At 41.3% G+C, this 18,492-nt stretch overlaps 1 protein-coding gene across 1 annotated transcript in view; it reads right to left on the bottom strand.

Annotated features, from left to right (window-relative positions):
* SEMA5A (semaphorin 5A) overlaps positions 1–18,492 on the bottom strand; it is a 503,265-nt gene that overhangs the window by 331,722 nt on the left and 153,051 nt on the right. Inside the window, exon 3 of the mRNA XM_088442351.1 lies at positions 9,777–9,876. Within this exon, the coding sequence (XP_088298477.1) occupies positions 9,777–9,876 (100 nt within the window). The remainder of the gene's footprint in view (positions 1–9,776; positions 9,877–18,492) is intronic.

Below are 18,492 nucleotides of genomic sequence, written 5' to 3'. Positions count from 1 at the left end.
AACCCCCCCCTGCACCAACACCCATCTATCCGTCCCACACACACTAAACACATACACTCCATACCCACCACACAAGTACTGAATCTGATTACACTTACCACTACTGCTAGTCCCTGCATACCTGCACTGCATCACCATTCAGCAAATCCCTGCACACACCAGCACCTTTCAAACACGCCATTGGCCCAATCTGATTACATTTATCACTCCAGGTAGTTCCTGCACACACCTGCACCGCATCACCATTCAGCAAGTCCCTGCACACACCTGCACCGCATTACCTTTCAAACACACCATTGGCCCTATCTGATTACATTTATCACTCCAGCTAGTCCCTGCACACACCTGCATTGCATCACCATTAAGCAAGTCCCTACACACACCTGCACCGCATTACCTTTCAAACACACCATTGACCCCGTGAGTCACCTGACCACCCCCCCACCCCCGGAAGTTCACTACATAAGAACATCAGAAGCACTGATCCTCTCACACCTCCATGAAGAAGGCACCAGTGCCAAAACGCGTTGGAGACCCTCACATCAAACCTAACACCAATCCAGCCTGACCTCTACTGAAGATCCTCCGGTAGTTACTAAAGCCACTGGATATGACAGATGTATTTACAATCTGTCGGATAAACAACTAACGGAAAATCAATTAAAACTTCTCAAAAAGGGCCTAAAGTTCTCCCCCTCGTCTGAACCAAATATATTTGAGCTATACTGTACGTAGACCTCAATAGATACATTCGCAATTTATGTCGACAACGGTACTTTGCAAATAAAAAGAAGTTCCCTAATGAAGCCGACAAAATACCAATCACCTTAGATAATGAAGACACATACACATTGTCTATTTTTGAAGAACTGTTAAATGAGAACAATGACAGTTGCAGCGAAACTAAAACATTTAATATCAAAGAAAAAGAGCAGAATTTTAAAATGAAGTCTGAATTCTTTCCTATAAGAAATAAAAGTGCGAATATCGAATGTTTCTATAAATCTACGCTAGATAGCTTCAAATCAATTTGTTCTAAAACTAAAAGTACTAACTCTAATTTGACCAAATGGGAAAAAAAAGCACTCCAAGAACTAACTAAAGATCAAACACTGGTAATAAAAGAAGCAGACAAGGGAGGAAGGATCGTGGTTTTAAACAGACTACATTCAGGAAGTCTTTCGCTAATTACACGATAAAACATTCTATCATGTTTTGGACAAAGATCCTTCTATTGACTATACAATGGAATACTCTAAATTCATAGACACAGCACTTTCAAAGGGTGTTATCTCGAGAGATGTACATAGGTTCCTGTCAGTCCCATTTCCTGTCACACCCATTTATTATTATTTACCCAAAATTCACAAGAGTCTAACATCACCCCTTGGGAGACCTATAATTTCCAGTATCAATTCTCTCACCTCTAATCTTTCCTATTATGTTGATTCTTTTCTCCAACCCCATGTTACTCAGTTAAGGTCTCACAGAGCCGGCCCTAGACAAACTAAGCAAATGCCTAGGGCATTTGGAATTCCTAGGGGCATCCAAGCTAGCCTAGGGCCGGTGGAGGTTTGGTGCAGGCACTGCCGGGGCACCTGCTGCCGGCAGGTCAGAAACTCGGATACTCTTGCAGCTGCTATTGCTGCTGCGCAACGTCCACGATCGGAGCTCACCTGACAGCTCCGTTCAAGCCTGGCAGCAGCAAACAGAGAGCAGGACGGCGGCTAGTGGTTAGCGCCAGGCGGGCTCTGGGGCATCACACAATCAGATTGAGCTTCTGCGCATGGGCAGAGGCTCATTGAGGACTATAAGTAAATGGTTGTGGGAGGGCTCCTGCACCATGGGCCTTTGCGGAGCTCAGAGTAGTGAGTCACACCTCACAGCTCTGGGCTTCGTCTCCAGCAACCATCACACACTGTAGCTGTGGCCTGCCAGCCTGAGCTGGGAAAAGTGGGTCCGCTGCCTGCATCTTGCTGTACCTTGAGTCGGACGGCTCAGCAGGATACGCTTAAGTAAAGTAAGTTTGGAACTGGGAGAGGGCTGGGGTGCTCACTGCTGCGAGAGGGGTGCTTTGCTGGGACAGTGATGATGGGTGAGGGTAGGTGCTGATGCTGTGCTGGGTGAGGGGACCCTTCCGTGAGACCGCACCCCTTTTCAGAATCCCACGGGGCAGGCGGGCACCACCCAAAATCTTGCCTAGGGCACTCATTTGACTAGGGCCGGCTCTGAGGTCTCACCTTAAAGATACAACCCACTTTCTCAATCTAATACGAGAAGTAGAGTGGAAAGAAACATATGCCTTTCTCACGCTTGATGTGAAAGCGCTATATACACATATCCCCCATGAGTTGGGGATTAATGCAGTGAATATCTCTTTAATGATGAATCCTTAACCGACCAACATCGAGACTTCCTTCTTCACAGTATCCGTTTCATTTTAACTCACAATTATTTTTTGTTTACTGACACATTTTTCTTACAGGTGGTTGTCACGGCCATGGGGACCAGATTCGCTCCGAGTTTCAACCAATCTATACATGGGGGACTTTGAGTCCTCCCGTGTATGGAGAGGTGAGCTCGGAGGGTCTCTGGTGCTCTATGGCCATTACATTGATGATTTTTTTATTATTTGGGATGGGGATTCTACTAGTGCACAATCTTTTGTCACTTCTCTTAATCAAAATTTCCATAACCTCACATTTACTCACACATTTGACTGGAACCTAGTATACTTTCTAGATCTCACCCTAACAATCCGCAATAACAAAATCATTACTACTAACTATTGTAAAGATACAGCAAGCAATAAATATCTACATTTTAAAAGTTCACACTAACTACCGTGGAAAACGAATATCCCAAAGGGACAGTTGATGCGTATCAGACGCAATTGTTCCAATCTCGACTCTATTCAGATACAAGCCAAATCTTTATGTAACGATTTTTTAGAATGAGGCTATCCAGAACAATTACTGAATAAAGCCTTAACTGAGGTAGAAAAAATGAAAAGAGAGAATTTTCTACAAACAAAACAAATAACAGTATAAATGAATAAAGGAGATTCACCTAAACACAATAAATATAACAACAATTTAGCATTTGTTTCCACTTATAATAAATCATTTTTTCAAATAAAATGTACTATAGAAAATAATTATTCTATTCTTAGACACGATACTATCTTAAAAGATATTCTACCTGAAAAAACGATTATTATTTACAGAAAAAATAAATCTCTTAAAAACATTCTTGCTCCTAGTTATCAAAAACCTATCAAACAAGATATGAAGAAAGCAGAGATATGGTTAACTGAAAAACTGAAGGGCTGTTTCAGATGCGGAAGAATGAGGTGCATTACATGCAAATATATCTCTCATAATACAAAATAAACTAATACAGCCTATAATGAAAGAAATATACAAATAAAATACTTCATCAATTGTGATACTAAATTTATCATTTATATGCTATCATGTAGTTGTGCAAATGTAAGATACATAGGACGCACTATTAGAAGCCTTAAAGAAAGCTTCCTGGAACACAGGAGGAATATCTTAAAAAGAAATATGCTACATAGCGTATCTAAACATTTTACAAATGAACATGATGACAACGATAGTTCTCTCAAAGTTGTGGGACTGGAACATATTCCCCCAACCATTAGGAAGGGAGACCGATTCAGGTCCCTATGTCGACAAGAACTATTCTGGATATTTCAGATGAACAGTTTATATCCAGATGGCTTAAACGAACAAGTAGAACTAAATTCTGTATTTTAAATTCTCAATCTTCTGCCTCTGTATTTAATCCTACCAATTACACGTGATCTGCCACATTAACAATCAGGCAATATCCCTTGTATTCCCCTTTTCTATTTCTTATCTAGATTCCCACATATTTCTGTGGGGCCAATTTCTTCCTCACTCTGATTCTTATGAATCCCTGTTAGAATCCATACCTTTTTCTCCTATATACCCTAAAAATTGCTGTTTAATATCTATTATGAAGATTGATATTTCAATCTTCAATTTAATTTTCTGTGATGTAACACCTAAATATATATATAAATATTAATATTGAGTAAAACACTATGCCATTATTAACTCATTTTATAAATAATAATCTATGCTATGATGAGCAATACATGAATGATTATATATTACTTTTTCATTTTTAATTTTATTACCTATTTTGTAATATTTTAATATTATTATTATTCTCATTATTATCTTTATTTTTATTTTATTTCATTTTATTTTATTTTAATGTTATATTTATTATTCATTTATTTCATATCTTTTTTCATATATATATATATCTATGACATAGACTGTTTTAAAACTGTCTATTCGCATAATTTATATGTATACCAGATTAACAGAAAAGTATTTAATTGTTTAACATTACTAACATCCTTCTTGAAACATTATTCTGTCATTTCTACTAATTGCAAATAGATTCTGCATCCATATAAACCAATGTTAAAACATTAGAAATTTATAATGTCATATACAATTATGTTATGGAGTTTTCTCTTTTATATATAAAAAACATGTAAATTATATAACATGCTTTCTCTATAATAGAGATCCAGTTATACAACTAACAAGGTTCGTCTTAAAGAACCTTAAACAAATGTTTTAAATCAATTAATTATGCTAAATAAGCCTGTCAGACTACTTAAACACAGCAATAGGCAGTCAACATTTATGCCTTGACAAAGACGCCGGAGTAGTGTTGAAATGCGTTGGTGACCGCCTGCCAAAACCCAGATGGTCCTGGTACCTGCTATTACAAAGGATACACAGACTCACTGCCTACCTGACCCATGCGGTCTGCCCCATTCATCCAATACGGAGCCCTCTGCCAGCGCGGCCCGGCCATAAGGAGGTGATCGGCTCCCTCTCCTAGGTTGAGCTATTCCTTATCCAGCACACCCCATATGCACCTGTCTCCTGCAGCCCCACAGTCACCCAGCCAGAATCAGCCCAGCTATTGCGGTCCGCTCTTCTAACAACACCCGGAGCTTTCTGCTATTTCAGCGAGGCCAACTAGCTTGTGAGCGGTTCCCTCTCCTAGGTTGAACTGAAATCATACGAAACAAACTACCGCCTGTGTCTAGATTTCTGAAAATCAGCGCTTCAAAAGGTACAGCGCCGTTCTACACCTTGGTGTTGCTAGGAACAGCAAACAAACGGAGATCATATTTACCACACTGGGGATATAACTGCTTACCACAGCCTTCACACAGAGATCCAGGCTCCCTTCTACACAGGTGAGAGCCGCGAATAGTGACACCATGATATAGACTGTATAAACATACTACAGGTACAATCCTGCTATCAAAGCCTGTCTAAATTACACTGGACCACTGCGCTGCATAGATTCTGTTTGCAGCTGACAGACATTACAACACTCGGAATTATTAAAAATTCTCATACTAGCACATTCTGGAGACTATTGTCTATATTGGTACAGGACCATTTGGTAATAATTTTTTTATACAGTCAGGTGCATAAATATTGGGACATTGACAGAATTTTCATATTTTGGCCTCTATTCACCACCACAATGGCTTTGAAATGAAACAAACAAGATGTGCTTTAACTGCAGACTTTCAGATTTAATTTGAGGGTAATTACATGCAAATCAGGTGAACGGTGTAAGAATTACAATGGTTTCTATATGTGCCTCCCACTTTTTAAGGGGCCAAAAGTAATGGGACTATCAACTCAAAAGCTATTTCATGGACAGGTGTGGGCTATTCCCTCGTTATTTCATTATCAATTAAGCAGGTAAAAGGTCTGGACTTGATTCTAGGTGTGACATTTGCATTTGGAATCAGTTGCTGTCGACTATCAATATGAGATCCAAAGAGCTGTCACTATCAGTGAAGCAAGCCATCATTAGGCTGAAAAATCAAAACAAACCCATCAGAGAGATAGCAAAAATATTAGGTGTGGCCAAATCAACTGTTTGGAACATTCTTAAAAAGAAAGAGCGCACCGCAGAGCTCAGCAACACCAAAAGACCCGGAAGAATACAGAAAACAACTGTGGTGGATGACAGAAGAATTATTTCCCTAGTGAAGAAAAACCCCTTCACAACAGTTGGCCAAATTAAGAACACTCTCCAGGAGGTAGGTGTATATGTGTCAAAGTCAACAATCAAGAGAAGACTTCACAAGAGTGAATATAGAGGGTTCACCACAATATGTAAACCATTGGTGAGCCACAAAAACAGGAAGACCAGATTAGAGTTTGCCAAACAACATCTAAAAAAGCCATTACAGTTCTGAAACAACATCCTATGGACAGATGAGAAAGATCAACTTGTACCAGAGTGATGGGAAGAGAAGAGTATGGAGAAGGAAAGGGACTGCTCATGATCCAAAACATACCACCTCATCAGTGAAGCATGGTGGTGGTAGTGTCGTGGCGTGGGCATGTATGGCTGCCAATGGAACTGGTTCCCTTGTATTTATTGATGATGTGACTGCTGACAAAAGCAGCAGAATGAATTCTGAAGTGTTTTGGGCAATATTATATGCTCATATTGAGTCAAATGCTTCAGAACTCATTGGACGGCGCTTCACAGTGCAGATGGACAATGACCCGAAGCATACTGCAAAAGCAACCAAAGAGTTTTTTAAGGCTAAAAAGTGTAATGTTATGCAATGGCCAAGTCAATCCCAAACAAATGTTGTTTGTTTCATTTCAAAGCCATTGTGGTGGTGAAGAGAGGCCAAAATATGAAAATTCTGTCAATGTCCCAATATTTATGCACCTGACTGTATATATATATTTCTTACAATGTTTCAGATATATAACATGTGAAAATAAGGATCAATGCATATTTAATTTTATTGGTATTTCATTTAATAAAATTTATTTTTTATAAATTTGAACCTTGTTACATTGTATTCACCCTCTGAATAACCAGCTGCTTTCTGCAACATATTATATATTTATTTTGGGATTGACTACCCCAACCAGCTGAAATATTCAGGGTGTGGTATTTACTCATCAAGCGCCTAGGTATTTTTCTTGTTGAAGATCCCCATCCCCACCAGGGACCGCCAGTGCAGAAAGCTCTCAGCCCACCCGCCCGCTGGTCCGCACCGCTCACACCTCCAGTGGCCGGCTCTACACCCAGACCAGCCACTCTCCCCCCCCACCTCTCCCAGGCGTGCTCAACAACTGACACCTGGCCAGGGTTGTCTCCATAATCGATCCCCATTTCCACAAGGGAGACCGTCAGTGCAGAGAGCACCCTTCACATCCGGCCACAAGTCCGCACAGCCAACATTGCCAGTGACCAGATCCATCAAGGTCACACCTTCCATATCCCCCCCTCCCCCCCCCGGCTTTTTTCCAATCATTATCCCGGGCAGACCACCCCCCCTTCCCAGGGTGAATCCAGCCTCACTGCGGCTCACCCATCCACACCTCTGGCTCCACACCACCAGCGGCACGACCAAGAGCCAACTTCAGCTGCACACGCCGGTCGCTGACCTCCGCAGACCAATCAGAACAGCCGTGCACTTGTAGCACACCAGCAACACGCTGACCCAGCTCACCAACAAACCTGCAGCTTCCAACCTATCTGCATCGGCTGCAACATCGACTTACATCACCATAACAAAAACCTACCGGTAGGTAAGTGCTGCCAAGACTCGCACCTAGACACGGGACGCCGAACAGGAGTTCCAACCCACTCTGCACATCGCCCCACCCCCTGAGACTTCCTAGACTGTCGACCATAGGTCCAGGAGGGGTGACGTGCAAGGTCACTGAACCACACGGGAAGGAGCCCCCTGAAAGGGTCCACCTACCTCCCCAGTCTCATCAACACTCATCACTGAACCCCACCCACCTGCCCGGGATCTCAACAGAGCAGCATTGTGACTACTCAATAATAGATTTTGCCCCAAACCACTGTGTCGCGCTGGACTCATTTTGACCTTATCTCATTCCCCTTTTCACATTACTCCATACTACACTCCAAACCCAATCACACCCTCCTTCTAACCCCCAAAACACAACCACCATCAGAAGAAACATTCCAATTAACACCACTCACAAATACACACAAGTCATCACCATCACCACCACTAGCTGGGAGAGCGCACCTTACCCCCCCCTACCCCCACTCTGTGCTAGTCGCCGATGCGGGATCTATCAAAAGAGCCCCAGACCATCACATGTCCTCCTCCATGTTTGACAGCTGGTGTCACAGGAGTTTACTTTCTAAGCAATCCACACTCTATGGCATGTTTTAGCCTGAAAGTTAAAATGATAATGCTTTAACTAGCAATACCCAGTCTTCAGTAACCCAGTGGCAGTGCTTTATGGCCTAGACAAGACTCTTTATCATTGTTGCAGAACAGACGTATGTTCTTAACCCAGTACTTGAACGCTGAAAAAAGCCCTTTGGCATTATTGCTTAGTTTTTGCTAACCTATTTATTTTTAATCTATTGAAGTTTGCTACTTACCTTTGTAACACTTCAGGTAATTCACTGAACTTCAATTGATTACATTTCAATAAAAACTGAAAAAATTTGTGTGTTCTGAAACTTTTCACCAGCAGTGTGTGTGTTACTACTGTATATATAGACATATACATACAACATAAAGACTAAGGGGCGTATTCAATTGAAGGCGAAAAGCAATGATGACGTCATTTCACCTGTCGGAAACTTTCTGCCCAATTCAATTGCAATGACTTTTCGCCTAAGCGGAAAGTCAATGCATTCAGATAGGCGAAAAAGATTTGAATGTGAATGGAGGCGGAATAAAGTGCAGTCTTGGGGTATTGGGGCTCAAAGTTGTGGGAACCCCCCAAAGGTAAACTGCATCCAAAAATGTACTTTCGTTTTGGGGGCGAAAAAGTGCAAAGTTGGGGGACAAACTTAAAAACTAGCCAAATAGACTCCAGGGGGGTCCCCAAGTATGCCCCAGGTGTTTTTTACTTTGCAGGTGTTTGCGGAAGGTGGATTTGCCATAATTGTAAAAAATTAACTTTAGCAACTTTTAAATATGCTAGCCCCCATTTTCAGGTACCCCAAATTTGCTGGGTCTATTTATTTTGTAGAAAAAATATTGCTAAATGCTATTCTTCACCCCTTATGCAAATACGCTAGTTAGCACCTAATGAGACCATTTAAGTACCCCAAATACCTTCAGCAGGGCTATTCGGGGGTATCCATGCTGTTCCCCCGTATCAGTGCATGTTTTGGGGGGTGTCAGGCTGGTTTCCCCAAAACTGACAGCACTTTTCGCCTGTTTGAGTTTCGCCGTGTTCCCTTTTCGCGTCCCTTGGAATTGGATTAGGGAGAAAAGCGGCCGTGCGTACGATACTTTTCCGCACCCAAAACCAGTGATGTAGGCGGAAAGTGCAATTGAATATGCCCCTAAACTGTAATGAACAATTACCTTTATTGTGATGCATTAATGATAACACGACAATAAAGCATTTGTCTGTCCATTTCCACACTTTTTTCACATTGTACAGCTCCCCCTATAGGCGACTTTTTGCATTAATTTTTTTTTCACAGAATCCTCCTACCCATGTCTTAATTAGTCTCCTTACCAAATTTGGTGACATGCTGGTTGTTAGATCAAGTTATAGACAACTCTGAATAGGTGATGTGTTATTATGGCCATCCTGTAGATATAGATATACTCATATGAAATATAAAAACAAAACATATAGTGTGAGAGTATATATATATATATATATATATATATATATATATATTTCATGTCTTACCTTGCTCCAACAATAAGTTCCTTATTTTCTGGATCAAATGATAACTGAGAAAAATCAACAGCATTTTCCATCCTGAAAATGTGTAACCAAGGGGAAATATCTGCAATAACAAATAACAAAAGTAATTTCAACATTTTAAATGTTATCAGTCGTCCTTAATAGCTGTAATACATTTAAAATCTTGATCCATGCTGAATAAATCTAAAATGAAAACATGTAAGAAAATTCCATTACAGCAATAACTATATAACTATACAGTAATCATATACTATATAACTACAGTATATTAACTTACTTCCCAGAACAATTACTATGATGCACTCGGCGAAATTACTACACACAATGGAAATTAATTTGAAAAGAGGGTGACCCATACTTTCCAGCTTTTGCTGAATGTCATGGAGTTTCCCTAAAATAGTAGTGATCTCCCTTAAGCTGGGTACACACCTTACAGATATATCTGCAGATGATGGTTGTTCATACACACTGAATAACCATCATCTGTCTTATGGCGGGTCCCGCTGGCCAGGGGACGTGTTGTGCCCACCTCCCAGCGACCTTTCATGTAAGACGACCGCCCGTACATACAACACAATGCCCCAATATATCTGCAGATATATTGGGCATCGGCTGTGCAGCACAGCCGGCACGATATGTCTGTGAACGCGCTGGTACACACTGGCCAACAGGCACACGATATATTGGCTGATCAATTGTACCAAGCATTACTCCAAGAAGAATTATCTCACTGAGGCCGAGGTGGTTGGGTGCAACACAGGGATAACATCTGTTGGCTACATGAGTGACTGTGTACCCAATGATGTGTGATTAATTACAGGTGATCTCTGCCCAAAGAAAGTGTGCTGATTTACTACAGTTGGGTGCTCCATTGCATGGAGTGTGTGCTGCATATACATATGGTTTATATGTACCAAACTATGTAACTGCTATGGTAATTTTTATGACACACCTCTCAGGCAGAACAGTTGCTTTCATAATCTTTCTGAATGATTTTTCAAAGTGTGTAATGAACAGAGATGATGAAAGGAGTTATGTATTTATCAACACATTATGCACAGATTTAAAAAAAAAAAATCCTTAAGCCATTGATTCATTTTATCAATTGTTGTAAACAGGTTGGGCATGAAATGCCGACGGCCGGGAAGCCGTGTGACTAAATCCCGACGCCACAAGTCCGAACGCTAGAAATCCCGACTGGGGCTGGTAAGAACACTAACCCTCCCCCCCTTCTAACCCTAACCCTCTTTTAGTGGTGCCTAACCCTAACTTCCCCCCCGGTGGTGCCTAACCCTAATCTCCCCCCGGGGTACCTAAACCTAACCTCCACTCCCCATAAACCTAACCCTCCCGGGGTGGTGCCAAACCCTACCCTCCCCCCAGTGGTGCCTAAACCTAACCCCCCCCCTCCCTGCACCCTAAACCTATCCCTCCCGGGGTGTTGCCTAACCCTAAGTCCCCCCGGAGGTCCCTAAACCTAACCCTTCCCCCCGCAGCTAAGTGCTAACACTGCTCAGCTTACCATTGTTCGGGAAGCCGCCTGTCTAGATTTCGGCATCAGGATTTAGACAGGTGTCGGTATTTCGACGCCTGTCTTTAGTCCCGCGTCAGTGTTTCGACGCTGGGACTTAGACAGACGGCCTCCCGACCGTCGGTATTTTAACTGTATCCCGTTGTAATCTGTGAATAAGCTAGGGTTGTCTTTACCTATTCCATTGTTAAGCAGGCTTGCCACTCACTTGCCACTAGGTTTTGAGTTCCACCACAAAATATTTTCCTAAGGTGAACCCTCGCCCTCCCCCAAGACGATACCACAGAGACAGCTTGGTGCAGGCATTTTTCACAGAGATCCTGCTTTTCTTTCACAGCCCTGCCAACAAGAGACTGTACTTTGTAATTACTATTCTACATCCCATGCCCCTTTCGACTGTAATTTAAATCTGGGTTACTAAATTAATTTGCTCTATCACTATTACAATATATACAGTCAGGTGCATAAATATTGGGACATTGACAGAATTTTCATATTTTGGCCTCTAGTCACCACCACAATGGCTTTGAAATGAAACAAACAAGATATGCTTTAACTGCAGACTTTCAGATTTAATTTGAGGGTAATTACATCCAAATCAGGTGAACGGTGTAGGAATTACAATGGTTTCTATATATGCCTCCCACTTTTTAAGGGGCCAAAAGTAATGGGACTATCAACTCAAAAGCTATTTCATGGACAGGTGTGGGCTATTCCCTCGTTATTTCATTATCAATTAAGCAGGTAAAAGGTCTGGAGTTGATTCTAGGTGTGATATTTGCATTTGGAATCAGTTGCTGTCGACTCTCAATATGAGATCCGAAGAGCTGTCACTATCAGTGAAGCAAGCCATCATTACGCTGAAAAATCAAAACAAACCCATCAGAGAGATAGCAAAAACATTAGGGGTGGCCAAATCAACTGTTTGTAACATTCTTAAAAAGAAAGAACGCACCGGAGAGCTCAGCAACACCAAAAGACCCGGAAGACCACTGTGGTCGTTGACAGAAGAATTATTTCCCTGGTGAAGAAAAACCCCTTCACAACAGTTGGCCAAATCAAGAACACTCTCCAGGAGGTAGGTGTATATGTGTCAAAGTCAAAAATCAAGAGAAGACTTCACTCGAGTGAATATAGCGGGTTCACCACAAGATGTAAACCATTGGTGAGCCACAAAAGAAGGAAGACCAGATTAGAGTTTGCCAAACAACATCTAAAAAAGCCATTACAGTTCTGGAACAACATCCTATCGACAGATGAGACAAAGATCAACTTGTACCAGAGTGATGGGAAGAGAAGAGTATGGAGAAGGAAAGGAACTGCTTATGATCCAAAACATACCACCTCATCAGTGAAGCATGGTGGTGGTAGTGTCAGGGCGTGGGCATGTATGGCTGCCAATGGAACTGGTTCCCTTGTATTTATTGATGATGTGACTGCTGATAAAAGCAGCAGAATGAATTCTGAAGTGTTTCGGGCAATATTATATGCTCATATTGAGTCAAATGCTTCAGAACTCATTGGACGGCGCTTCACAGTGCAGATGGACAATGACCCGAAGCATACTGCAAAATCAACCAAAGAGTTTTTTAAGGCTAAAAAGTGGAAATTTATGCAATGGCCAAGTCAATCCCCTGACCTGAATCCGATTGAGCATGCATTTCACTTGATGAAGACAAAACTGAAGGGAAAATGCCCCAAGAACAAGCAGGAACTGAAGGCATTTGCAGTAGAGGCCTGGCAGAGCATCACCAGGGATGAAACTCAGTGTCTGGTGATGTCTATGCGTTCCAGACTTCAGGCTGTAATTGCCTGCAAAGGATTTGCAACAAAGTATTAAAAGTGAAAGTTAGATTTAGGATTGTTTAGTTTGTCCCATTACTTTTGGCCCCTTAAAAAGTGGGAGGCACATATAGAAACCGTTGTAATTCCTACACCGTTCACCTGATTTGGATGTAATTACCCTCAAATTAAATCTGAAAGTCTGCAGTTAAAGCACATCTTGTTTGTTTCATTTCAAAGTCATTGTGGTGGTGAATAGAGGCCAAAATATGAAAATTCTGTCAATGTCCCAATATTTATGCACCTGACTGTATATATATTTTTAAATGGCAGTTGAAATAGAAGCTCAACTTTGGTCTTTCACATAAATTGGCATGCAGAAGTCTGCAAGCAGTCTATTAATAATTCAGGGTCAGTGTTCCCGGCTAGCTAATTAATACACAGCTGCTTGTGCAATTTTTTTATTTAATCAAATAATGGTTGAAAGTTAATTTTTTCTTATTTTAAGCACTGAGATAAGTGGCAACAAAGAGAATACCAGTTTCACATCAGAAAGGGAATAATTATAACCAGGTTCTTAAATCATAATCCAAACTAATAAACAGGTTCAAAGCGGTCCCAACACAGGGCGCAAGGGAGTACATATGAGATTAGGAACACAGCAAACATTGGTACATAGGTTAATCTGCTGCCCACTCATTAATACACAGCTGCTTGTGCAATTTTTTTATTTAATCAAATAATGGTTGAAAGTTAATTTTTTCTTATTTTAAGCACTGAGATAAGTGGCAACAAAGAGAATACCAGTTTCACATCAGAAAGGGAATAATTATAAACAGGTTCTTAAATCATAATCCAAACTAATAAACAGGTTCAAAGCGGTCAGGCAACACAGGGCGCAAGGGAGTACATATGAGATTAGGAACACAGCAAACATTGGTACATAGGTTAATCTGCTGCCCACTCATTGCAATCTAATACTGCATTTATGATGAGCTGTATGGCTGGACTTAAATAGGAGCAGTAATTAAAATGTGTAGTTGTACATGCAAGCTGCATGCCCATGTTGGCATGTTCTGGAATATGTGGGTCAGCTACTGATCTTCCTAGGCGCTGGAGTGGAACATGTTCAATCAACATATTGTCAAATTGAAGCTACTATTTGTCATCATTTCACAGTGAGTGTTTGTCATCAATGCATTAACTAAGATCTTATCTGACTTAGGCAATATCCATGAGAGAGGACCAATCACTCCATAACTCCAACCGCTACACAGTCTATGCACGTGGCATTTCTACAAGCAGTGTGTACTAGTAACAGAGGCTACCTCTAGGAAGACTTCCATAGGAAAGAGTAAGAGCTGGCTTGCCAGTATCCATTATCTCGGTAGCATTATCTGCACCCATTATCTCTTGTTTCATTGACCCAAATGACATGTTATCACAAGAAGCAAAAATACCACCCAGTGCGCACGGCAGCTAGTAGTGTGGACACACTCTCTTTAGAGGTTCTTCCCACCTCCACTACATAAATGCACATACAATATACAGAGTACCACTCCACCAGCGTTTTTTGTTGAATCACAGCTGATACTGTAATACCTTCAGTTCTAGTACTCTGCTCAATGGTACGGTATGTAGAGTGGCTTATTCGTATTTGATCGAACCGAATGAGAAAAATAAATTTCATACATAGTGTAAAGCTGCATAATAGCATACGCATTTATTACAATACACATTCAATACAAAAATAACCACAGTAATAGTGTCACAATAATAAAATAGCGGACATCCACTTCTCAGTTTGTATCCATGAATGGTAAAGATAATGAACAAATACCGGCTGTAGGAGAGAACTGGCAACGGTCAGTTCTTAAAAGCGTGTAAAGCTCCAGAGTCAATCCCCGGCTGCAGCAACGGGTTCTCCTGGCCTCAAATCCCCTCCACACCGCTCGGCTTCATTCACCTCAATCCCCGTTCGTATTTGCACAGTCTGGTGAGCACCCACGCGTTCCGACCCTCCTTGGTCTTTCTCAAGGTCAGCTCCCTAATGTGAATGTCCACAAGCTCCAAATCCAGGCATATATCCTCCTAACTAGACTCTGATTTGACCCAGTCCATCTGATCCATATACATAATCACTTCTATAAGTGCGTGATCCTGTGCACTTGGTCTCACCAGGTCATCCTTGTTGTTATGGAAACCCCTGTTTTCTGACTAAGGGCCCCATTTACAAATGAAAAGTAAAAGGGGTTATGCTGCTTTTCTCTATTTAGTAAACAGCGGTAATCTTAGAAGTACCTACTCTTGCAGGGGTGCAGGGGGGTACCCTAAAAACTGGGAGCCTCACTCAGGTTCCGGGAGAGTAGGCAAGTATGCATTTGGGAGAGGTAATGGAGGGTGGTTAGAAAACTGCAGAGGTGTCGAACTGTTTAAACATGCATATATTAGCCACTGCATCCCTGCTTGCAGCATGAGAGCCTCCTGTGTGTCTGGATATCTGCTATAAAAGCAGCCATCAGAAGTCTGATAGTCGTCTGATCTGCATTTTATGTTTCCGATGTTTCCAGTTTTGTGCCTGAGCGGTGGATGTGAGATGCTTTCAGTGAACGTCTCTAAGCACTGGATGGCAGGTGTGTAATTAGCATATTTTCACAATTGCGATCCATGAAATATCGTAGCTGCGATGGCATCTGTGTGCGGATCTGAATCAGGCCCACTCTCAAGATATGGGTGATTACAATTCTACAGTATGTGGATAAATATAAATTTGATTTTCACTACAATCAGATTATGCTCCAATGCTATGTGATAGTGTGCAATATTATATTATAGTATATGCTATACATAACAAAAATCCACAATAGAGGAAATATGCCACATGGTGATAATAATGGACGAATCTTAGCTATCACATGAAAAAACTCTTGAGAAACAGGAAGGAAAAATCAACCCACAATCTGTACCTAGCTGCCTATACAAAATACAATGTGTTGATTGTGTTTCCATTAGGTAATACTTCAATGTAAAGTATATCTCCTACTTCTTATAACATTTTTCTACATCCGTCTCTATGTATATATAGGGGTAAATTTACTAAAGTGAAAGTTTTTATAAGTGGAGATGTTGCCCATAGCAACCAATCAGATTCTATCTATTATCTTCTAGAAGGTGCTAGCTAAATTTTAAGTAGAATCTGATTGGTTGCTATGGGCAACATCTCCACATCTAAAAACTCCCACTTTAGTAAATATACCCTATAGTGTCTCAAGCAAGTCCATTTTAAGTTCATGGAGAGCGGGTGGAGGAGAGGATATCCACTTGCGGAGTATCAGTTTTTTGGCAATAGTAAGGATAACTGTCAAAACAGGCTTAACACTTGGCATGGAGTGAGGGGAAAAAGGAATCCAATTATCAAAGTTACAATACAGCATCGCTAGTGGATCCTTTGGTAAATGTAATCCAAACGAATTTACAAGTGCTAAAAAAAAATGACTCCAGAATCTGTCAATTCCTCTCAATTCCCAAAAGTTATGGTGAAAAGTTGTATTATTTATTTTACACTTCAAACAATGACCAGTTTCTGTCGGAAATGCTTCTTTTGTGCCATAGAAACATATGCTCTATTGATCATTTTTATATGAACCTCCTCCTCTCTAACTGTGGAGTGACAGGTGACTTGCAGTCACTGCCATTGGATCACTGGGATTGGTCAGGGCATTTTAATTTCAGAAAGAAAGGACTGGGAACCTTTGATTGGATACTGTTAACCTGTGTTGGTCATCGAAAGCCTTCCCAAAAAAAAAGAAATGAATCCAGTATGCGTTCTGTTTTTCCAATAGGATGTATTCCAGAACATAGCTTCAACTTTTAGTAATGCAATGATAAGTTCCACAATTAATAAATCGGTTGAATTAGACCAGGGTCTACTGCAGTTCTGCATTAGACTATGAATTGATGATATTGATCATAATCACCATCAAATTTCTCAGGAGATTTAAAGAGGATTTCCGGGTCAGTACTTAGGAGCAGTCACAGCAGACTGAACAGAAGCAAGTACAACATGGGCAGATTAAAGCACCTACAACACATTCGTAATTTAGCACCTGATTCTATGTAGGTCAACTATTTGTGAGCATTGTGTGGAGTTTGGGATACGGCCTATCTGCCTCACCAGATACCAACCCTATGCAAATAAACTTTGTGAAGGCTACACTCAAGCAACTGCTGCAGACACACAGTATATGTATGTTCAATCAGGGGGTAAATACTGGGGGAAGTGTGGCACCCCACTAAGACCCTGTATGCTTAACGATGCTGAGGTGCCCCTACAAAAATGTAAAGTTATACGGTGCCTCCTATATTGTCTAATATAGGTTGTGATTTTGTTTTCTTCGGGGTTCAGGGACCTTTTTGCACTGGCCCTCTCAGCGGCGGTGGACATTAGGGGACAGTGAGTAATGTGGCTGGCTCAAGGATTGAACTAGAAAACGGCAGTTGGTGGCTGCACTGTGGTGAGGTAACTGCCAGAGAGAGCAGAGCTGCATGGCGTGTGCTTTTTACCTGGTCCCAGCAGTTCCCCAGATGCTGTGAGGGGAGCGGCAGGAGGATAAAGCAGAAGAGGGTGTGTGGCAGAGACCTGGGGCATGGCCTAGGCTGGCTGAAAGGCAGACACCATTACTATATAAGGTGGTTGGATGACAGACCTACAGAGGGCAACAACCAGCAGTGAGAAGTAGCAGCACCCCTGATAGGCTCCCTCAGCTCTGAGGACATTGCAGGCAGCAGGAGAGGTATTGCAGCTGTACACCCGGCCATCACACACCAGCTTACCAACATTACAGTTTGCTAGAGACTGGCCATATCCAGTGCAGATTAGTCAGAAAAACATTATAAAAGAGGGTATGTTTCCTTCAGCTCCCCCATTTCAACCAGTGATAGCTACAATACATAGGAATAAACTACCTTACCAAGCACTCTCTGCTAAATAGATGCCAATACCATTGCCAGGCTTCACTGTGGACCCTCTAGGAGATTATTGCTGGCAGCTTTCTGTTTATTCCAAGATTGAGAAGTTCCAACTCTATTTAACTTCAGCACAAGGAAGAGTATAATTCCAACAGTGCACCACCTGTACAGTAATCAGCTGAACTATGAGATTTAGACTAACGGGGCCCCACTAAAGTATATGTACAATATATATACAGTACATGTCAAAGTATTTGGTGTGTTAAACTTGTTATTTATCATATTGCAGTGATCAGTTTATCCAATCGTTTGTTAATGTTGAATATATTTAAAGGTATTGTTGTTGTGAAATTTACTAAAACCATTACAGTGAAAACCATATGCTGTTGTTTATAAACATAGTTGCTTTATTTGTCA

This window comes from Taudactylus pleione, unplaced genomic scaffold, assembly GCF_031769625.1.
Source record: "Taudactylus pleione unplaced genomic scaffold, aTauple2 ptg000309l, whole genome shotgun sequence".
Classification (NCBI taxonomy): domain Eukaryota; kingdom Metazoa; phylum Chordata; class Amphibia; order Anura; family Myobatrachidae; genus Taudactylus; species Taudactylus pleione.
Note: the sequence above shows the minus strand (reverse complement) of the source record. Positions and strands in the feature narration are given on the sequence as shown.